The sequence below is a fragment of the Oncorhynchus mykiss genome, chromosome 10, assembly GCF_013265735.2.
Source record: "Oncorhynchus mykiss isolate Arlee chromosome 10, USDA_OmykA_1.1, whole genome shotgun sequence".
NCBI lineage: Eukaryota > Metazoa > Chordata > Actinopteri > Salmoniformes > Salmonidae > Oncorhynchus > Oncorhynchus mykiss.
The window spans coordinates 29,802,602-29,827,176 of record NC_048574.1 but is presented as its reverse complement, the minus strand read 5'-3'; the positions used below and the strand labels follow the sequence as shown (position 1 = coordinate 29,827,176).

The 24,575-nt window shown below is 42.5% G+C and overlaps 1 protein-coding gene across 1 annotated transcript in view; it reads right to left on the bottom strand.

Moving 5' to 3' along the window:
• LOC110533618 (dehydrogenase/reductase SDR family member 11) overlaps positions 1-22,905 on the bottom strand; it is a 30,828-nt gene extending 7,923 nt beyond the window's left edge. The window contains exon 1 of the mRNA XM_021618017.2: positions 22,550-22,905. Within this exon, the coding sequence (XP_021473692.1) occupies positions 22,550-22,681 (132 nt within the window). The 5' untranslated portion in view covers positions 22,682-22,905. The remainder of the gene's footprint in view (positions 1-22,549) is intronic.
• Between the last annotated feature and the right edge of the window lie 1,670 nt (positions 22,906-24,575).

Here is a 24,575-nt window from a genome sequence, read left to right as displayed (position 1 = left end):
AAGAAAAGAGCCTTCAACTATAAGGTGTTTTATGAGCTCTCCTAGCTTTGCAATAGAGGAACTGAAGTAAGAACACTTGTAGTTTTTTTTGTTGGAATACAGCCCTACCATCACACAATTACTGTTGTTTACTCAATCCAAAAACCTTCCATTATATATCGCTATCTGGGTCAGGTGAGCATCATTTGAAAGCTTATTCTATTCCCAGCATGGCTAACTAAGTTATAAAATACAATCTTAAAATGTTAGGCTTTCAAAAGACACTTCAAACAGATTGTAATTTTGGTGCGCATAGAATTGAGTTCATTCAAGTGCGTGTTCCTCGTCAACATGTTCTTCACAATATGACAAACATAGGCTCATTCTGTTCAGGACAACCCAGGGTATTATGCATGTCCTCCTTGTAACTGTGGATCAAACATAGCGATCATAAACAGTGATACTATAAATTACATGAGTTTTCAAATATGGAAGGAAATGTGCACATTTGGACTCATGGGTGTGTGGTTTGCTTGTATGACATCAAAGCGGTATTTATTCTAATCCTCAACGTCTCATCTTTCAGAACACATCGACTCCCCTCGATTTACAGCATCTCCCTCATTCAGACGATAACAAATGTGCAAAAGTAGCCCAATTAGCGGGAGGGGTGGGGGCAACTTCAAGTCGGCGTGGTGCTCAAGTTTATAACGCCTGTCAGTCAAAACCCACACAGAGCTGTTTTACTATACAGCCACTGCATTCCAATTAATGCGCTTCTCAATGACAAAATCTGCCATTTTTAACCCATATACGGGATAACGGGCTGTGAGTGGAAAGGACTACCTAATATTCTAAATAGCCTAGAGAGCCTCCAGAGACTGGGATGTATTGATTTAACTGGGATTATCTACAGAGAAGGCATTACCCGAACACAAAACCCCAGATTAGAAATATTTTTGTAAGCTCTCTCTAGATTTACAAACACATGTTTCAACAGAGTTAATAAATAGGGTCATATGAGGGTGAACATAATTTTAATTCAATAGCACAAATACAAGCAAGAGGATTTCAATTGGTAATCACAGCTTCAGCATTCTAACAGGGGCTTCCCTCTTTACCCTGTCCTGCCCCCCCACACCTGAGTGTGTGTGTGTCTGTCTGTGTGTGTGGGCTGGAACAGACAGTGACTCTCAGGAAGGGAGAGGAAGGCAGGTGAGGGTGTGAGGAAGAGGATGAGGAATGATCGCCAAACAGAGCAGTGAACTGAAGTGCAGCCTTGGCCAGAAGAAGAGAGGGGGTGATGTGAGTGAGCAGAGCAGGGGTAGACGGGACAGGATCAGGGATAGGGTTGTAAATGGTGGGTATATTTTTGAAGTTTACCAGTAAACTAGCAGAATTTTGGTATCTTTCAAGGATTTTATGTAATGTATCACAAGACATCAAGTGGTTCTTTTGACATCTAGTGGCGCGTAGTCTAGCCCTGCAGGGTCGGTTTGTTATGTAAGGTCAGAAATGCAGGGAGACATCATTAACTGACTGTCTCAGGCAGTGTCCGAGTCCCACACACCCATCCAGCATCAGATAGCTCCAATCATTCACCTATACATAATATACAAGACTGGGTACGCGTTTAGCCCTGCTTATCCACAATTGTTCACACTTCTAATAGGATTTAGATGTATTTCTATTCTAAATGAAATAAATAATATTAATATCGGCTACAGTGCTTTCAGATGGGATGGGAGCCTATTTTGAGACAGCAGTAATCGATTAAGCTAGTAAGCTACAGTGCAGCCAGGAAGTGCTCTGAAATTAGATTTGTCTCAGGTTAACTCACTCTGCATGGCACTGAGTGAGATAACAGAACGATTGTATTTTAGGTTAATGTGTCTATTCTCCTTTTGATCGGAAAGTGGGCATCATTACTAAGACGGACAGTTTAGTTCATCCCCCCCTTCTCTTTTTCTTCCTGTCTCTTTTAAGCACCTGTAACACAAAATGCAACTGGGCCTGTCACATTGCATTTTTGTCCTCATTATCAAGTGAGTGAGCAAGACAGAGAGGGAAAGAGAGGGTTGTTGGTTGGGTGGGTGGGGGGAAAAGAATGGGCTGGATAGAAAGCGTACTACAAAATGAGCAAATCACCAGATTACACAGAATGGAAAGAGAATTTAAAAAATGTCAATGAATGTAGGCCTATGCGAGAGAAAATGAAAGAGAGAGAGAGAGAGAGAGAGAGAGAGAGAGGGAAAGGGATGACAAAGAGGAGAGAAAGGAAACTGGAGACCACAGTAGTTGTCTTGCAATGTCGAGTCAGAGCTTTAAGTCTCTAATTACAGTTATTATATGCAGTTCTTCACCATGGCAGCCAGCTACCCTCCCAAGACAAATCTGCAGCTATGACAATCACATAACAATGCATGATCAGTCCAGACCTTATAAAGAACAAGGCCCGCACTGTTTAGGGTCCCAATTCACTGCTTTATTGACTATGTTTCGATCCGAAACGGATCTTTGTCAGGTCAAACAGACTGAGTGTTCACATGTACACACTTCACCTCACATGACCATTGCGCACATGACGCATGGTGGGTGTGGAAACAATTCAATTCACTTTTGCGCATAGTCAATAATAATTAATCACAGAGGTATTTATGGTCATAAAGGATTATAACATACACATGGGTCCAAGTAAAAATTTAGGCAACAGTAAAAAAATCTATATATTTTTTAAGAGATTATAGCTGCCCATATGACCATTACGCGCAGGATGTGCGGTGGCCATATATACAGTGCCTTGCGAAAGTATTCGGCCCCCTTGAACTTTGCGACCTTTTGCCACATTTCAGGCTTCAAACATAAAGATATAAAACTGTATTTTTTTGTGAAGAATCAACAACAAGTGGGACACAATCATGAAGTGGAACAACATTTATTGGATATTTCAAACTTTTTTAACAAATCAAAAACTGAAAAATTGGGCGTGCAAAATTATTCAGCCCCTTTACTTTCAGTGCAGCAAACTCTCTCCAGAAGTTCAGTGAGGATCTCTGAATGATCCAATGTTGACCTAAATGACTAATGATGATAAATACAATCCACCTGTGTGTAATCAAGTCTCCGTATAAATGCACCTGCACTGTGATAGTCTCAGAGGTCTGTTAAAAGCGCAGAGAGCATCATGAAGAACAAGGAACACACCAGGCAGGTCCGAGATACTGTTCTGAAGAAGTTTAAAGCCGGATTTGGATACAAAAAGATTTCCCAAGCTTTAAACATCCCAAGGAGCACTGTGCAAGCGATAATATTGAAATGGAAGGAGTATCAGACCACTGCAAATCTACCAAGACCTGGCCGTCCCTCTAAACTTTCAGCTCATACAAGGAGAAGACTGATCAGAGATGCAGCCAAGAGGCCCATGATCACTCTGGATGAATTGCAGAGATCTACAGCTGAGGTGGGAGACTCTGTCCATAGGACAACAATCAGTTGTATATTGCACAAATCTGGCCTTTATGGAAGAGTGGCAAGAAGAAAGCCATTTCTTAAAGATATCCATAAAAAGTGTCATTTAAAGTTTGCCACAAGCCACCTGGGAGACACACCAAACATGTGGAAGAAGGTGCTCTGGTCAGATGAAACCAATATTGAACTTTTTGGCAACAATGCAAAACGTTATGTTTGGCGTAAAAGTAACACAGCTGAACACACCATTCCCACTGTCAAACATGGTGGTGGCAGCATCATGGTTTGGGCCTGCTTTTCTTCAGCAGGGACAGGGAAGATGGTTAAAATTGATGGGAAAATGGATGGAGCCAAATACAGGACCATTCTGGAAGAAAACCTGATGGAGTCTGCAAAAGACCTGAGACTGGGACGGAGATTTGTCTTCCAACAAGACAATGATCCAAAACATAAAGCAAAATCTACAATGGAATGGTTCAAAAATAAACATATCCAGGTGTTAGAATGACCAAGTCAAAGTCCAGACCTGAATCCAATTGAGAATCTGTGGAAAGAACTGAAAACTGCTGTTCACAAATGCTCTCCATCCAACCTCACTGAGCTCGAGCTGTTTTGCAAGGAGGAATGGGAAAAAATGTCAGTCTCTCGATGTGCAAAACTGATAAGAGACATATCCCAAGCGACTTACAGCTGTAATCGCAGCAAAAGGTGGCACTACAAAGTATTAACTTAAGGGGGCTGAATAATTTTGCACGCCCAATTTTTCAGGTTTTGATTTGTTAAAAAAGTTTGAAATATCCAATAAATGTCGTTCCACTTCATGATTGTGTCCCACTTGTTGTTGATTCTTCACAAAAAAATACAGTTTTATATCTTTATGTTTGAAGCCTGAAATGTGGCAAAAGGTCGCAAAGTTCAAGGGGGCCGAATACTTTCGCAAGGCACTGTATAATTACAGTGACCTATTTAAAAAAACAACTTGTGTACCTCTAATACTTTTATATCAATGAGATGGGCACACGTGGTAGTTACAAATAAATCTAATATATATGTACAAAATGACCAAGTGAATGGCAGGACAAATCAAAGTGGCATATTCATGTAAGAAACGGTCTGATATCAAACTCTTGGTTCAGACATTCTAACAGAAAAACTCCGTAACAGTGAAGTGAGACAACCCGTTGTAATGAATTCAATGAGTAAGGGGTGTCCCATCTTTCAAAATGAAAGATAGGCTGTCACCTGAGACCTGAGACCTGACAAACTGACCAAAAACATTGCTTGTCTTTCCTGAGATCATTGCCTTTAGAGTAGTAGACATCGACTACAAGCAGGTCCTTCATGAGTTGGGGAGGAATGATGACGAGATATAAAAGGATTATGGCAGAGGAGGAGGAGGAGGTGGTGGAGCCGTCACTGAGAGGGTGGGTGCTGCATGATCACCTCCATTGAACAGAATGAAAGAGCAGCCGCAGAAAGGTCCAAAGGTTGGAGAGGGAAAAGGCTTTTATTACCCCTCTCCCTGAGGATAATCAAGATAGGGCTATATAACAACATCACTAGCTTGTCGCTAGTTAGTCACTACATGCTCAATCAGATTAACCCCACTAAACACACCTATTACACTGTCAATGTCAAAGCATTGTTATAGAAGCTTCGCAAAAAAATAAATACCCTTGAAATTAGGCAACCTATATAAGGATAGGCCTACATGGTAAATTAAAACACATGGCAAATAATAAGTATAAAAAGTAGTCTCTGATTGGAAAGTATAACCCAGTGATGTGAATGGCTGTGACACACTGATAACATGTTGGGGGTGGAGTAGGCTAATGACAGGCAGAAATGCCCACCGCCAGGTGTTGTGTAACTCGCTCACTGGGTCAGGCTAGCCAGTATGCCGGGATTTCATCCTACCTGCTGACTGACACAGAGCATATGAAGCTACAGATAGGAGCAGAGGTTTACTATAAATAAGAGTGGGCCTGGGAAGCAATTCAACTGAGCCAGTCTGGTTGGTATGTTCACTGCAGTCAATAAGCTTATGCTACATCAGTCAAGTCAAATCAAATTGTATTTGTCACATGCCACGAATACAACAGGTATTAGACCTTACCGTAAAATGCTTACTTAAATAGTGTTAAGAATATATTTACTAAATAAACTAAAGTAAAATATAACATTTAAAAAAAGTAACACATTAAAATTACAATAACGAGGCTATATACAGGGGGTACTGGTACCGAGTCAATGTGCGGAGGTACAGGTTAGTTGAGGTAATTTGTACATGTAGGCAGGGGTAAAGTGACTATGCATACTGTAGATAGTAAACAGTGAGTAGGAGCAGAGTAAAAACAAAGGGGAGGGGGGTCAATGTAAATAGTCCAGGCGGCCATTTGATTAACTGTTCAGCAGTCTCATGGCTTGGAGGTAGAAGATGTTAAGGAACCTTTTGGTCCTAGACTTAGCGCTCGGTACCGCTTGACGTGTGGTAGCAGAGAGAACAGTCTATGGCTTGGGTGACTGGAGTCTTTGACAATATTTTGGGCCTTCCTCTGACACCACCTAGTATTTAGGTCCTGGATGGCAGAAGCTTGGCCCCAGTGATATACTGGGCCGTACGCACTACCCTCTGTAGCGCCTCACGGTCAGATGCCGAGCAGTTGCCACACCAGGCGGTGATGCAACCGGTCAGGATGCTCTCGATGGTGCAGCTGTAAAACTTTGAGTATCTGGGGACCCATGCCAAATCTTTTCAGTCTCCAGAGGGAGAAAAGGTGTTGTCGTGCCCTCTTCATGACTGTCTTGGTGTGTTTGATAGTTCATTGGTGTTGTGGACACCAAGGAACTTGAAACTCTCGACCAGTTCCACTACAGCCCCGTCGATATGAATGGGGGCGTGTTCGGCCCTCCTTTTCCTGAAGTCCACAATCATCTCCTTTGTCTTGCTCACATTGAGGGAGAGATTGTTGTCCTGGCACCACTCTGCCAGGTCTCTGACCTCCTCCCTATTGGCTGTCCCATCATTGTCAGTGATCAGGCCTACCACTGTTGTGTCGTCAGCAAACTTAACGATGGTGTTGGAGTCGTGCTTGGCCATGCAGTCATTGCTGAACAGGGAGTACAGGAGGGGATGAAGCATGCACCCCTGAGGGGCCCTATCTTACCAAATCATGCCAAGTCTTATGTCATGTTCTTAAGGTTCTGCAATATGACTGCTGGTTAGGGCTGTCCTTTAAAAGACTGGATATGTAGCCTACGACAGTCAACATCATCCAAGATGGTGTAGCAGTTAGACGTCCTTGTCCTGTCGTGTCCCTTGTATATATCGTTTTACATATTTTTCGTCGCATATACTTTAAAATATTTTGCTAAACCTCATCATCTAAATACAATCCTGCAACCCGCCTCACCCAATGTGGCGTGGATCTGCTTTTTTTCCCTAAAGTATTTATATTTACTTCGGATCTGGAATCCCTCAACTGAAGCTAGCCAGCTAACTACCAGATATCAGTCAGCAAACCATTGCCAGCGGTCATCAGCTAACCTTCAGCTCGGAAAGCTCTCGCCAGTTCGAACAACGTGACTCTAACCAGAGCATAACGGACCTGTTATTTTTATCCCCGGATTCCTACCGCAAACTGAACATTTTAATCTGGATCTTCACAACTAGCTAACCGCAATCCCGGATGACTACTCCTGGCTAGCGTTTCCATCCCAGAGCAAGCACCAATTTAGCTTGAAGCTAGCCGGGCCAGGGCTCCTGTGCTACCACCGAAGCATACTCCTGGGCTACAATATCGGCCTGCTAGCTACCTAGAGCTACTTGGAACCCTACTAATTCCACGACTGGTCTATCGACGTCACCGCACGAAGAGGCAAAAACAGACTTACCCCCATCGCGACACCCCCCACCCCAAAGGCTAACTTTCTAGCCCCTGCTATCTGCTTGCTTGCTAACCCAGTCTGCTAACTGCCGGGCCCTGGTCTGCTAACTGCTAGCACTGATTTCCTCCCCCTCTCTGCTCTTTTCCTCAGGTTGAAGCACATCCCTAACACCAAGACAGATGTAAATAACTTTTTTTTAAACCTTGATTTTACTAGGCAAGTCAGTTAAGAACAAAATTCTTATTTTCAATGATGGCCTAGGAACAGTGGGTTAACTGCCTTCTTCAGGGGCAGAATGACAGATTTGTACCTTGTCAGCTCAGGGATTTGATTTTACAACCTTTCGGTTAGTAGTCCAACACTCTAACCACTAGGCTACGCTGCCACTCCAGCGCCCAGCCACCAGGAAAATCATCTTGTCCTTCGAGTGTATTCACAAGGTTAGATAGAGAGTAACATGTGGATCTATTTCTATCATGCAGAATTGTAGGTAGCTAAGCTTGTAAGTTGAGAAGGTCATTCAATAATACAGACATGGGCGATTTCTGTCCCAGGGGACTAAACTGTATAAGTTTTTGTTCAATTTAGACCACAATTAGTTGAATGAGGTGGTAGTGAGGTGCTGCAACAAAAACCTGTACACTGCTGTGTAAAGAATCCACGGATGTCATGACTTCAATTGAATAAATACAGTTACCATTTTCTTTTGTTAATCTATGCAGGTTTGTCATGTGATTTTCAGGCACCTGGTGGAGATGAATATAACAATACTCCAAGGCAGGACATTTCCCTGCATCCAAGTTGAGGCCTGCTACCAGCAGGAACATGGAACACTCCATGTCAGTAAGTCATGCATATTTCTTTTAAATATGTATAGCTAATACTCCACTCATTCAAAAAAAAAATCTTACTCGAGTTATGAGGGGATCCCTGATTAATTTGATATCACAAAAGGGGTCCCGTCCCCAAAAAGTATGAGAACCCCTGGCCTAATGTACATCACTGTGGCTGAGGAGAGGTGAAGACCCAACTCTAGTAGACCAGCATTTTTCTGCATAGAAAAGTCTTGGGCTGGCCACCTAAGTTTTTTTTTTTCTCAGGACGCCTATGTCCAAACAGTAAAAAGAAAACTGTACACTTAAACTACTAATACCAGATAGAAAGTATGTAGAAAAGATAATGGACCTATATATATTTTTTACAAGATCACCTTTGAGAACTAACAATCACCAAATTAAACGCTACACAGTCAGGGAGAATCTAAAATTTAAAAAATGATGCATTCAAGAGTATTTTTGTCCTAGGATGGGCTCTCATTGATTTTGATATAATGTTTAAGTCACTCAGATAGCATAAGTGTCACATCTACTCCCGCTTCCCCTCTCTGGTGCTCGTTGTCGCCAGTTTAGTAATTATTACGCACACCTGCCACCATCGTTACGTGCACCTGCGCCTCATGAGACTCACCTGGACTCCATCACCTTCCTGATGACCTCTCCTATATCTGTGATTCCTTTGGCTCTTTCCTCAGGCGTTGACTCTGTTTCTGTGTTTGTGTCTGTATGCTGCTCATGTTTCTTGTTTTGTGCCATGTTCGTTTATTTATTAACCTCTTGAACCTCTGGGGGCAGTATTTCATTTTTGGATGAAAAACGTTCCCATTTTAAACAAGATATTTTGTCACGAAAAGATGCTCGACTATGCATATAATTGACAGCTTTGGAAAGAAAACGTTTCCAAAACTGCAAAGATATTGTCTGTGAGTGCCACAGAACTAATGCTACAGGCGAAACCAAGATGAAATTTCATACAGGAAGTGAGCCAGATTTTGAATGCGCTGTGTTCCAATGTCTCCTTATATGGCTGTGAATGTGCAAGGAATGAGCCTACACTTTCTGTCGTTTCCCCAAGGTGTCTGCAGCATTGTGACGTATTTGTAGGCATATCATTGGAAAATTGACCATAAGAGACTACATTTACCAGGTGTCCGCTCGGTGTCTTCCGTCGAAACTATTGTGTAATCTCCAGGTGCGTGCATTTTTCCATTTTGTTCAGAGGAGAAACCAAACTGCCACGAGTGATTTATCATCGAATAGATATGTGAAAAACACCTTGAGGATTGATTCTAAACAACGTTTGCCATGTTTCTGTCGACATTATGGAGTTAATTTGGAAAAAAGTTTGGCGTTGTAATGACTGAATTTTCAGGGTTTTTTCTTAGCCAAACGTGATGAACAAAACGGAGCGATTTCTCCTACACAAATAATATTTTTGGAAAAACTGAACAATTGCTATCTAACTGAGTCTCCTCATTGAAAACATCCGAATTTCTTCAAAGGTAAATTATTTTATTTGAATGCTTTTCTTGTTTTTGTGAAAATGTTGCCTGCTGAATGCTAGGCTTAATGCTATGCTAGCTATCAATACTCTTACACAAATGCTTGTGTAGCTATGGTTGAAAAGCATTTTTTGAAAATCTGAGATGACAGTGTTGTTAACAAAAGGCTAAGCTTGTGAGCCAATATATTTATTTCATTTGCGATTTTCATGAATAGTTAACGTTGCGTTATGGTAATGAACTTGAGGCTATAATTACGCTCCCGGATACGGGATTGCTCGTCGCAAGTTAAATTCACAGGTTAAATTCACTCCCTGTACTCGCTTCCAGTTTGTTAGCGTAGACATTACAATAAGCCTTGGCCAAATGTGTAGAATTGCAGGAAACCTGCTTTAAAACAGCTACATTTTGTCACTGCGGTCAACAAGAGAAAGACGTTCGGTCAGCACCGCTTCATTGGTCACGCCCATGGCCATGCCCCACCACACCCACCACCTAAGCCCCATTTTGATACAGAAAAAGGCTGGCACTGGCCTGAGGAACAGCAGATCTGGGTTCAAATACTAGTTGAAATCTATCAAAAACATTGAGCATTTGCTTTTAACAAGGCACAGCTGTAAAATTGAAATGTATTCCAGGTGACTACCTCATGAAGCTGGTTGAGAGAATTCCAAGAGTGTGCAAAGCTGTCATCAAGGCAAAGAAGAATCTCAAATGTTAATATATTTTGATTTGTTTAACACTTTTGTGGTTACTACATGATTCCATATGTGTTATTTCATAGTTTTGATGTCTTCAATATTATTCTACAATGTAGAAAATAGTCAAATAAAGAAAAACCCTGAAATGAGTAGGTGTGTCCAAACTTTTGACTTGTACTGTATATTATATCGATATTTGACTCTCTTCTTTTTAAATAGTGAGTCAACATGTTTTCAGCACATTTACTTCCCCTCATGCTCTGTCGTCTCTTTGCAGCAGACATATAGTTAGCAACATCAAATTGCAATACATATAGAATCGTTAGAATGGCAACACATATCGTATTGGCACCTAAGCATAGTGATAATATCGGATTGTGAGGTCCCTGGCAAATCCCAGCCTTAGTGCACACTGTGCCGCCGTGACAGTCTCATCACTTCTGCATTCCCTCTGGATTTGTACTGTAGCTATATTCCTTTTCCTCTGCAGTATTTGTCCCCATCCTCCACTGGAAAATATGAACTCAATGAACCTAGCTCTTGTCTCAGTGTTTTGTGATTTAGTTCGGTCAGTGTATTGCATAATTCTCTCTCTCCTCTCTCTCTCACATCCTTCTGGTCAGAGCCTCTAGCTCCAACACCTCAGTGGCACTTAGGTGGTTCTTCTTTACTGTTTTTTTCCCCACTTTCCCCCCTCAACCTTCCCCACAGAGAGCACTTCAGAGCAGACATGGGTTGAAATAGTATTTGAAAAGTTCCAAATTAGTTGAGTGTTTGCTTGAGTGGTTTTGGGACTATTTCGTTGGTTCCATTGCACCAGGCAGGCTCAATCAAGCACAGCTAAAGCACTTGAAAGAAAAAAAATACTATTTGAACCAAGGTCTGAGCGACTTCAGAGAGAGATGGAGAGCACATGCAGAGTTGCAGACATAGTAATCCCGTCTGCTGAAGTCACAGCAGCGTGAAAGGATGTGCCTGCCTGAGGACCAACAGACACACAGGGCCAGGCTAGGTACTAAAGAAAGAGAAAGAGCTCCACAGGGTGAACACAGAGAACAGGGTCATGTTCATTAGGCACCAAACCCGAAGAAAGCGGTCTGAAACGGGGAAAATCACCACATCATCAGATAGGCTAGATGCAGTAGTTTATCCACTTAGATCCCAACGGAAAATCAAAAGTCAGTGGAAAAGTCCTGTGGGTCAGACAAACTGCTGCCAATGAATTAGTGATAAGCAGATGAGCTGCGGGGTGAACTGACTAATCAAATACCCTACCTGCACTGCAGGTACTTCAACATGCAGACACAGGGATTTTTTTTCAGGGACTGAATACGCATTTTGTTTAGGTCATGAAAATGCAGATTTTCCCAAACAGCTAAAACTAACAATGATCGTCACCTGTGAGAGAGGTGCCAAGAATAAGATCATGTCTTATGCAGTTTTGGCATACAGTAAAAGGTATGACAAAAGTGTCAAAACTACAACACCTACAGTATATATCGCATTTGTTGGACCTTTGCTTCTCAACTAAAACCCTAGCTTTTTATTGAACTCAAAACCAAATAGGCTTTTCAAAATTAAAACAAACTTGATGTTAAGAAGCTGGATGATGGAAAGAGAGAGAGAGAAAGTGAGAGAGAAAGACAGAGTAAAATAACGTGAAGTCACCCCTTACTGGTCTGACCCACTTCAAAGCCTTGCTTTGCTGTGTGAAAACTACTCACCATGAGCAAACTGAACTTCAGACTGGCTAACCGCCTAGAACCCACAGTTACAAGAGGGGGGAGTTGTGGCACCACGGTGACAGTCTCAGATACAATGGGTGGCGGGCTGGGGCCAGGCAGAGAGACAAAACTATTCACAATCCACTGACTGAGCCCATAGCCTGGTCCCAGGTCTGTTTGTGTTGTCTTGCCAACTACTATGGTCGATTGGTCTTTTGGCATGAAAATGACCATAGGAATTGGCAAGACAGCACAAAAAGATCTGGGACCAGGCCACTGAGCCTCATCTAAAACCACAGGAATGCGGAGCCAGAGCAGGGAAAAGACTCACAAACTCTCTACAGTGTCAGGCTCCAGTCCTTTGAAACATGATTGAGCATGTTGTGCCAAGAATAAGATCATGTCTTATGCAGTTTTGGCATACAGTGAAAGGTATGACAAAAGGATTCGAATTACTACACCTACAGTATATTGCATTTGTTGAACCTTTGCTTCTCAACTAAAACCATAGCTTTTTATTGAAATCAAAACCAAATAGGCTTTTCAATATCAAAGCAAACATGATGTTGAGAAGCTCAAGTGGTAAATTGATGGAAAGAGAGAAAAGGAGAAAGGGACTTTCACAGTCCATCAACATTCTTGCTGGGTCTATTCCTGAGCATTGACACACTGACATAACAGACAGCTGAAAAGACACTGATTTGTTTGTCAAGACAATCCACGGGTGATTATGGTGAAATTTCTTTATGGAAGGGTGACATCCCTTTTCTGATAGCTCGAAGAGATACAGTGCATTCAGATCCCTTGACTGTTTCCACATTTTGTTATGTTACAGCCTTATTTTATAATGTGACTCATTTCCAGAAACTAGGCATATGTCGCGGGTCACTACCTCACAGGAGAAACATTTGAATGTAAATGTTTTTTTTTTTTATCTAAACGATTTTTGGCAGAAATGCTTTCTGGAACATGTGAACTTTCATGTGCCTTAATAACAGACTTGTATTCCATCTGCAAATATGAATAACTTCTTCAATTACGAGCCTAGTTGGTTTAGCCACAGAAAAAGGCAGCACCGGCTGGACATGCCGAGAGATGAGTTCGGATTGGTCTACCATATAGCACGCTTCTGTCTATTGAGCTGGTCAGTATGTGTAGGTAATCCAGTCTAAAGCGGCTTTAAAAAAAATGTATCTCGTAGTAGAATTGCATAAGTGTTGCTCTCCACTTTCTGGAGGACCGAGCTCGATAGAGCATGATAGGTAAGGAGATGGAGAAAACACCTCTCTCCGGATCACATCTTTAAACTAATTAACTAACTAACTAACTAATCTACTCCAATTTCAGAGCTTCCATCATCCTATGTGTACATTGACTTCAATACAAAACCCAGGAGACGCATGGTTCTCACCCCCTTCCTTAGACTTACACTGCAATTTTAACAACTTCCAGAGGATGTCCTCCAACGTATCAGAGCTCTTAACTGACATGTTGTCCACCCAATCAAAGGATCAGAGAATGAATCTAGTACTGAAAGCATAAGATACAGCTAGCTAGCACTGCAGTGCATAAAATGTGCTGAGTAGTTGACTCGAAGAGAGAGAAAGACAATAGTTGAACAGTTTTGAACAAATGAAAGGCGAAGCAAGAGAGCGAGAGAGACATTGTCATTCTTTTCACTTTCAGTTTCACTTACTTAGCTAGCAAATACAGCTAGCTAGTTTAGCCTACTCAAACACCCTGCTCAAACAGAGGGATGCTATGTTAGCTAGCTGGCTATGACTATCCAACACAACACTGGAACTCTTCTAAGTCAAGGTAAGCTTTTGGTTTTACAAATTTATTGCCACAGGGGCCCGCCGACTTAAAGTGCTAAACTGCTTACTGACTGTACACTGTAATGTTACTGCATGATTGTATTAGGTTTAGTAACGCGTTAGTTCTATTAGCTATGTTGGCTATGACGTTACTTTAGCTAATATGGTGACAGCGATGTAGGCTGTGTGTAGCAGTTATGATATGGTTTGGTTGGAAAGGTGTATTCGCCTGGGCACATACATCTGATGTGTTGTGCACTGATGTCCACAAGCGATGAAGGGAAAAGATGAGAGGTGGAGAGCACATAGATGCGAGAAGGAATAAAACGTGGCTGTTATGAACGTGGACTGTGTTTACGCATGATATGGGGTGTATTCATTCCGCCAATTCTATTTAAAAATGTTTCTTAAACGGAACAAAACGGGGATAAACATACCTGAATTTATTCAATAGAAACTCTCGTTTGCAACTGTCAGACTAACGATTACACCCTATATCAGCTAGAATCAGGCAAGAGTGTGCAAGGCGGTATTGAATGTGTCACTGTCTGTCCATGTGTCAGTGACTGTCACTTCAAATTTTTCTCTCGACCTGTGTGCACCTAGTTGTAAACTTTCATTCATAGGCTAGGTTGTGGCAACCTCATGATGGGTATTGGGACAATTTGAGTAGTAGCCTAAACCTATCGCTGTTACATTGAACAGGGTGAATGGAATTTGAATAACAGTCATTCAATATGCAGTAATAGAAATAAGGCCATGCTCACTAAAAAAATTATCGTCATCCCTCATCTTAAACAGCACTGACTGCCACTGTCTGCTACAGTGAAACCAGTGGTCCGGACTGACCAGGGCCATTGTACCACTAAAGCTCTGCTGACATGCTGACATTAACACACAGCTAATCAAAGGATTCAACCACATATTCCTGGAGCCTCACGGTGCTGTACAAGGCTAAATAAAGTTGGCTGTCATGTCAAATGCATTCTGCCTGTGTGATTTATAGACCTACAGTATGTTCTTTCAAAGCAAGTTGGGCAACCCCACTAGATTTCTACCCATTAACACCTCACAGAGAACTCCAGCTTTAAGATGCAGGCCAGGCACAGCAGCACAGCACACTACTCCTATCACTGAAGGCCAGGGCCAGACCGATCCTCTTCAGCTCCCTATCGAATCCTATCCTTCACAAGCAGAGCAACGCCAAATATACCCTTACATACTGTACACTGGTCCATCTTTGGCAAACATGACAAACTGGGCTGGACTGGGGGGTTGTGTAGTAAAATCTGATAATAAGTCCATTATTGTCACTGGCTTTACAACTGACCTGCTCGCCATTGGCAATAACAGTTAAAATGTAGGATTACTCTGTAATTTATCAAATGTATAACATCATTATGTTTATAGAAGATTGTCTATTGCAGCTCAGGGCACATTGAACAAAGGTACTTGAAAGTAGGCTAGGGTGACCCATTATTTCCCACAATTATGCAGCAGTAAGCATCACTGAAGGTCTCTGTTCAAATAATGACACAGAAATGTTAAGATATGCTAATGATGAAGATGGTTGGATATCAAAAAAAGTTGACCTTAGAAACTCCTGACCAATCAAAAGGACACCAACTGAGACAGGGGTCTGGGGCCCCTCCCTCTTTGTTAGCCCCTCGTCTCCCCTTCAAGCCAAGGTCAGTGGAATATTCTAGCTGAATTATTTCACACTAGATCCAAAGATGATACCATGATTGTCCTGCTGGAACTGCATCATGCCAGGCACCGCCACTCATACATCTTCTAGGTATTGACTGAGCCCATTGTGCAGCCACTCATAGATTAAATGACAGACACCCTCATCGCCCCCTCTCCAGCTTGTCCTAAACTCCCTCCTGGGCCACACATCACAGTCACACTGAAACCAATCTTGTCTAAAGTCTCAGTGCACAGACCTGTGTGGTCCTATGTGGTAAATTTAGCACTATACACTCACTGTACAGTAAAAAAGGTCAATTTATATTGGAACAGCATGGGACGATTAAGTACTGCCGCCATTTTTATGTGAATTACAGTTCAGAATCTGACCACAAGTGGGATGCCTTTTTACCTGCTTGTTGGCCCGTGATAGGAAATGTACAAAGCATCGTTCCAACACTAATGTATTAAAATGTTGCTTTAGTCGCATTGGATAAATGTATCTGCTAAGTGAATTATAGCCTACTGTAGCTATTATATTAGTTTGAGTGCACTGTATGACATCTGTGGGTGCAACCACAAACTAGGCCCAAAACATGACCAACTGCTGTAACATGGCGGGGCAAAGCAGGACAAACTAAGGCATCAATCTTTGTTTAAATCTATTATCATTCTTAACATTCAACCAATCAAACTTACTGAAAGTCTAAGTTATAAATCAAATAAGTTCTATGCAAAACACCCAAAGGGGACTGGAGAACAACAAAACACACCCATCAATACGCCTGTGGCACGACTAGGCTATTGCTCTAGCCTAAATATAGCCAAAGGCACTTTGCTTTTATGTGACAGTCAAAGAGCTCCTGAATGTGAACGACAACAGAGCAGGGCTGGCACAGGCATACAATTGATGACCATGAATGCATAGCGAATCTTCTTAATGAAGTCACTGAAACATAAGGTCTCAACCTACTATCATAGGATTCATTATATTGAAACACCTTGGTAATTACTATAGCATTATGCAAGGTACGAGGTCACCACAGTCCTACTGTAGCTAGATCGGCTGAATATCAGTTTCAATGAGAGAATGGATTGTTTAATGTCAGTAATGGCCTGGCACCTGCTTCTTGAAGCCAAGTTGCTCCTATTCCATCTCCCCATTCCTGCAGGCAGCCCTTGGCGACCACACATCTCCATCCATCTCATTATAGTTTCCTTTTCTGTTTTCTACTATTTTTCTACCTTCTCAGTGACACTGGCCTCTACTGCTGTCACATTCCCCCTAAAGTTTCAACTCCACTCATTCAGGCTTTTGTGACACAGGAACTGGCCAACCAGATAATATAGGAACATTAGCTATGGGACTAGATAGGGATTCATCTAGGTTAATAGATGGGTGTGTTGTTTAGCAATGAAACCGATGCGTGCAGATCTTCAGGACAAAACATATTGGGTTGGTTTAGAACTATAGAATTATTGACAACATGTAAACTATATTTTGTCTATAGTAAAATTTTATAAGCTCTTATTATTTCTCAAAGACATAGTTGCGAATCTTTACCATATCAACATTAGATGTGGTATAAGTCAAAACACCTCAAAACAAGACATGGTATCAAAAACAAATTCAACTAGCTAAAATGGCAGGAAGCCTAGTGGTTAGAGCATTGGGCCAGTAATGGAAAGGTTGCTAGATCGAATCCCCAAGGTAAAAATCTGCTGTTCTGAACATGGCAGTTAACCCACTGTTCCTAGGCTGTCATTGTAAATAAGAATTTGTTCTTAACTGACTTTCCTGGTTAAATAAAACAAGTCACCTATGATTCCCCGCAGCTTCTTGTCATTGTTGCTATCTGACCGTTCAGAATCATAACACACAGCCTTCTACTCATGCAATGTGTGTGCATCCTTTTGATGCTGTTAGGAAACCTGTCTATAACTACCTGTGTCTTGTCTGCTATCAAAGAACATAGCTATCTTGGGATATGTAGCCTACATTGTACTCATCACCCAATTTTCCCCATGTAGAAAAAGAGCACAAAATGGTGATGGACACTTAGTTACAAGCCCCCGTTTCAGTGAGCGCATACCCTGCTTGGCACTGTTACAGCCAGTTCCCAGTGTGGGCATGGCAGAGGGGCTACAATGCTAGCTTTGTGCCCCCCCCTTCCCCTTCAGCTCAAACACAGACAATGCTCAGAGGCCTCATACAAGTGATGTAGTCTGTCTGAGAGAGGGGGCGTTGAAAACTCGTCGCTCCTTCTTCACCTTCCAGCTTCTGACATCTTTCCCTCAGTTCTTGGCCAAACATTGGAGATGGCCTGTGGTTGCAAAAGTGTCAGTGGAATCTTGTGTAAAGCCAAGCATATTATAATAAAGAACAAATAGCCTATTGTCTTTTTATCACCCGTGATTTCCAATATCAGAAACCTGAAATTCAAAAGGTTGCTGAATGGGTGGCAGGTAGCCTAGCAGTTAAGAGCATTGGGCCAGTAACTGAAAGGTCACTAGTTCGAATCCCTCACATCTGGTGATGTGCCCTTGAGCAAGGCACTTAGACCTAGTTGCTCTGGGTAAGAGTGTCTGCTAAAATATGAAAATGAATAGTAAAGCAATTTTCTCTGTGGTCAAGAAAGATGTCAGAGTTTGTCAACCTTCAAAACAATGGAGACCCTGTAGAATAATAAGATGATTTAACATTGCAGTAACTTTTTGTAGCCTAAATAATGGAACAAATCCAAACTTTTAATAGTGGACAAACGCTTCCGTATCAATGGAAAATAATAAGTCTGGTCTATAGATTGCAATGGCACGCCGTCACGTCACTGCTCTAATCTCTGATTGATCTAGAGAAACTAAGTGGCTGTGGTGTTTTGCAGAAGTCAAGGACAGGGGCCCATAGAGTCCCACAGTGGAGGTGTTACAATACCCATAAAACCAGGCGGTCAAACAGGGAAATGGTTCCAATCGTTTTTACACCATTAATTTTTCCCTTTAGAGATTATAGAAACACAGAAATAAAATAAGAGCTGTGATTCATGTAGACTTACCCTGGCGTGATATTTTGATAACCATGTAAATCTCTCTCGGACAAGGTGACAATTTTTTTTTTATATACAGTATATATATTTTTGGGGACTTTTACACCTTTTTCTCAATACAGTTTTGTCCCATCACTGAAACTCCTCTACGGACTCAGGAGAGGCAAAGGTCGAGAGCCATGCGTCCTCCGAAACACAACCCTGCCAAGCAGCACTGCTTCTTGACACACTGCTCGCTTAACCGAGTAGCCAGCCGCACCAATGTGCCTGGACAAACTTTTATTAATATATTCCTCTCTATTTAATCTCATATTTGAAAATGCTAATTAGCTTCAAAGTAGACATCTTGGAAGACCACAAATCCCTGCAAGCTCCTGCACGTCATCTCTATCTGAAACCTTTGCTAAACAGGTATTGTGCCAATTTACAACTTGCACAAGACAATTCACAGAACTGTCAAATGAAAGAAATTTTGCCTATTTATTCATTACTACATTTAGCTAACATTAGACAGTTAATCCAGAGATTCTTACCTTTGCCTCGATTTGGCATTCTTGTCCAGTTAGCAGCTGTCACGACCGTTGGTTGAATTAATGGACCAAGGCACAGTGTGCATAGAGTTCCACATGTTCATTTGATGAAACTCACAGAAAACAATAAAGCACCAAAACAAAAGGTGAAGCCAATGTAGTGCTCGCAGGCAACTATACATAGACAAGATCCCACAAAAACAGGCTGCCTAAATATGATCCCCAATCAGAGACAACGATAGAGAGCTGCCTCTGATTGGGAACCATACCGGGCCAACATACAAATGAAAAAACTAGACTACCCACCCTAGTCACACCCTGACCTAACCAAAATAGAGAATAAAATGGATCTCTAAGATCAGGGTGTGACAGTACCCCCCCCCCCCCCCAAAGGTGCGGACCCTGGCCGCAAAACCTGACTCTATAGGGGAGGGTCCGGGTGGGCATCTAGCCTCAGTGGCGGCTCCGGTGCGGGACGTAGACCCCGCTCCGCTCGCAGATCCGCCATCTTCGGTGGCGACTCTGGTGCGGGGATCGTTGCCGGATGCTCAGGACCATGGATCGTCGCCAGGAGCTCTGGACCGTGGATCGTCGCCGGAGGCTCCGGGCCATGGATTGTCACTGGAGGCTCCGGGTCATGGATCGTCACTGGAAGCTCAGGGCCATGGATCATCACTGGAGGCTCCGGGCCATGAATCATCATAGGAGGCTCCGGGCCATGGATCATCACTGGAGGTTCCGGACTGGTAACTGTCGCTGGATTCTCTGGATTGCAGACTGTCGCTGGAGGCTGGTGCATGGAGCCGGCACAGGACGTACCAGGCTGGGGAGACACACAGGAGGCCTGGAGCCGGTACAGGACATACCAGGCTGGGGAGACGCACAGGAGGCATGGTGCGTGGAGCCGGCACAGGACGTACTGGGCTGTGGAGGCGCACTGAAGGTCTGGAGCATAGATCTGGCACAACGTGTCCTGGACAGATGACAACCTTCGCACAGCAAGTGCTGTGAGCTGGCACAGGACGCACTGGGCTGTGGAGGCGCACTGGAGACACGGTGCGTAGAACCGGCACACATTGTACTGGAACGGTGACACACACCTCAGGGCGAGTGCGTGGAGGAGACACAGGACGTACTGGACTGGGGAGGCGCACTGGAGGCCAGATGCGTGAAACTGGTGCATATGACACCGGACTGGTGTCATGCTCCTCAGCACGCCCGCTCTGCAGCGCTCTCAACGCCAACACCTCTCTCCGGAATCTTTCGTTGAGTTCCTCACTCGACTCCCTGACTGGTTCTGGTTCACCCCTCGGCTCCGCCGACCACTCCGTGTGCCACCCCCCAAACATTTTTCGGGCTGTCTTTTGGGCTTGCGTCCTGGCCGTGAACCCTGGTGTAGTCATTGTTCCTCCTTCGCTGCTTCCGTCTGTTTCCATGGCAGGCTTTTGTCTCCTGGCATTATTTCCTCCCAAGTCCAGGATGTCCTCCACTCCTGGCTTTCCTCCCAGGCCCAGGATCCCTGCTCCTCCTGGGCACGCTGCTTGGTCCGTTGGTGGTGGGATCTTCTGTCACGACGGTTGGTTGAATTAATGGACCAAGGCACAGTGTGCATAGAGTTCCTAATGTTAATTTGATGAAACTCACAGAAAACAAAGCGCCAAAACGAAACGTGAAGCCAATATAGTGCTTGCAGGCAACTATACATAGACAAGATCCCACAAAAACACAGTGGGAAAAGGCTGGATATGATCCCGAATCAGAGACAACGATAGACAGCTGCCTCTGATTGGGAACCATACCAGGCCAACATAGAAATGAAAAAAAAACTAGACTACACACCCTAGTCACACCCTGACCTAACCAAAATAGAGAATAAAAAGGATCTCCTAAGGTCAGGGCGTGACAGCAGCTAATTAGCATTTATTGTTTTGCGGGTAAATACAGGCAAATATATTGATAAAAGTCACCTTGTTCTACTGAGATTTACATGGTTATCAAAACAATTGGAACCATTTCCCTATTTGACTGCTAGGTTTTATATGTATTATGAGTCATACTGTGGTACTCTATTCTGGCCAAAGCTGGAGCAGTTAACAATTGACAGGACAGGAAGCCAGGTGATCAGCAAATGGGTGGAGGGCTGAAGAAGCCAGTTGCACAATCTGTGTGTGTGTGTGTGTGTGTGTGTGTGTGTGTGTGTGTGTGTGCTCCAGAGGCACTGTACTACTATGGCTGACCCTGTAAAACAACACATTTCACTGCACATATCTGGTGTATGTGACAATAAAAAATGTATATTCACTTGTTTTAGAAGACAACTTTTGTCAGTAATGCAATGTTGACAAGACATGCCACATATATTTCTCAATCTTAGGAAAGAGAGAATGAGAATGCGTATTTAAGTGATAATGCCCGAGAAGACGCTGTTTGGAGGATATATTGTCACGGGTGTTGTTAGGCCCAAGATGAAGTTGAGTAATGAATAAATTAGCAACAAAAGACAGCAAGGTTTAAACAGATCTCTGCTGTTGAAAGCTAAATGTTAGTCTAAAAGAAATGTGATATCATGTCTAGATTATTTTTATAGTGGAGATCAAGTTTATAATTTGCCTGGCTGGGCTGACGAGACAGTGAATTACGCAGTTAGACTGAAGAGAGTAAATAAGCATTTTAACTTCATAGATTTAGGCGGTGGTAATTTGTGGAATAGACACCGTCTGGAAGGCAGTTTTAACCAATTAGCATTCAGGATTAGACCCATCCGTTGTATAAAACGGAATAATAGTGATTAGATATGTAGCTAGCTAGCTAATAACTGGGAAATGAATTGAACATTTTCTTAAAATGGTACATGAAGATTTCTAAAAAGAAACATCAGGACTGGCATTATTATGTAATAACATGTTAATATTAGCCTTTGTGCTACTTTGTAATAAATGCATTATGCATTGAGCAACCTCACTCCAGGCTATTATAGATTTTTTTAAAGATAGCAAAGCAAGAAATATGCAAACCATGACATCATTGTAACTCTCATGTAAAGCTTGCGTTAATTGTGTTTAAAAGGTTATATTTATTTTAATTGGTTAGGCCAAAGTAAATCAGAAATGTATTATTTTAATTCTGAATTCTATAGCAGGAAAACCTATTGCAGACTAGAATCGGCTGGCTAAAGCTAGCTACTGTGTATCTCTATCTAATACAGTGAGAAACAATGACTGTAGGTGAGAAAAAATGGCTATAGCTAGCCACTGCCAGTTAGCTGCACACTGGTCTTTTGGCGCACTTCAGCCAACCGAGGAACTGTCAGATCGCTACTTTGAGTGATTGCGACAGTTTTCTCACTTTTACATTGTTTAATGTTTACTCACCTCTATCTTGTCAACATTCCTGGCACATCCCACAACCTTCATGCCGTGTTGGACAAGTGCCCGTGCAACAGCCGCTCCAATCCCGACCGAGGCTCCAGTCACGAGAGCTACTCTGCCTTTCCACCGCTCCATTTCAATTGATTATTTGGCTATTACAAAGACTAGCTAGCTAGTTTTCAAAACTGTCGTAGTAAAACGACAGATTTCGTTTACCTATGTCTGTTGAACAGTCACAATAGACATAACAGTTACTTGTTTATATGGGGCGGTCTGTTACACGAGTCAACCCTCCCTTATATTGTTTTCGTAGCATCCAGGAAAAAGCACAGTGCGGAAACCCTGCGCTCGGGTTTAAATATTAAATGACAAACATTGCGCTGTATTTGGTTGACGTCCCCTTCCGTTTGTTAATTTTAGCGCTTTTACTTTCGCAGACCAGAAACCGCTGCATTGCTGAGCCCTATTTGCAGAATTTATGAGCAAAAAAAACAAACATTTATATTCAATGAGTTTATTGGTTATTAGATGTACTCTAGGAGACAATGTCATACATTTCCTTAAAAATGTATTGACTTTGGTCAATAATTGATTTAGGCTAAATGCAAAACGTATCTACCCAGTCAAAATGTAATGTACCCGTCCGGTAAACCATTTGTAAACAATAATGAAATCTTATCTCAATGATAATAACAAACACAAGGACAATGTAGATTTAAAATATATGTTTTCCTATTTAAATTAGTATAATTTAATAATGCTGTAATAAATGCACCACATGGGCCATGATTGGTTAGTTGGAACCACAATACAATTATAGCAACGTAAATACAACAAAATAAATGCAACAATGTGCACAAGTTTAGTTCAGATTGGTCTATTTAAATTGAGACAAGTCACTGTCCTCACTGGACCCTCTGTATCTTCGGACTCTATATGGACTCTGAGTTTCCCGGACACTGGCTGATTCCAAGGTCCTCTTCCGGGAGACTGGAGGTACATTTGGGACTAGCACACTGAGAATGCCACTGTCCTCCTCATACTTCCTTTTATGTTCAGAGGATTTCCCTCTAGCTGTCAGCAGCCTGGGCTTGTTGAATGACTGTACTCCCTGCTCCTTTTACAGGTGACCCTAGAGGTGAGGAGACTGTCAGAGTCCTCTGATAATTTTTTCGTCTTAGAGGGTGTGTCCTCTGGCTGAAATCGATTCTGTGGCAGTCCTATGGCAGCCCTTTGGTACTACAGAGACATACAATGCATTCAGAAAGTATTCAGACCCCTTGACTTTTTCCACATTTTGATTACATTTATTAAATCATTTTTTCCCCTCATCAATCTACGGTCGTGGCCAAAAGTTTTGAGAATGACACAAATATACATTTTCACAAAGTTTGCTGCCTCAATTTGTATGATGGCAATTTGCATATAATCCAGAATGTTATGAAGAGTGATCAGATGTCCCTCTTTGCCACGCAAATGCACTGAATCCCCCAAAAAACATTTCCACTGCATTTCAGACCTGCGACAAAAGGACCAGCTGACAGTCAGTGATTCGCTCGTTAACACAGGTGTGAGTGTTGACGAAGACAATGCTGGAGATCACTCTGTAATGGTGATTGAGTTCGAATACCAGACTGGAAGCTTCAAAAGGAGGGTGGTGCTTGGAATCATTGTTCTTCCTCTGTCATCCATGGTTACCTGCAAGGAAACACGTGCCGTCATCATTGCTTTGCACAAAAAGGGCTTCACAGGCAAGGATATTGCTGCCAGTAAGATTGCACCTAAATCAACCATTTATCGGATCATCAAGAACTTCAAGGAGAGTGGTTCAATTGTCGTGAAGAAGGCTTCAGGGCACTCAAGAAAGTCCAGCAAGCGCCAGGACTGTCTCCTAAAGTTGATTCAGTTGCGGGATCGGGGCACCACCAGTACAGAGCTTGCTCAGGAATGGCAGCAGGCAAGTATGAGTGCATCTGCACGCACAGTGAGGCGAAGACTTTTGGAGAATGGCCTGGTGTCAAGAAGGGCA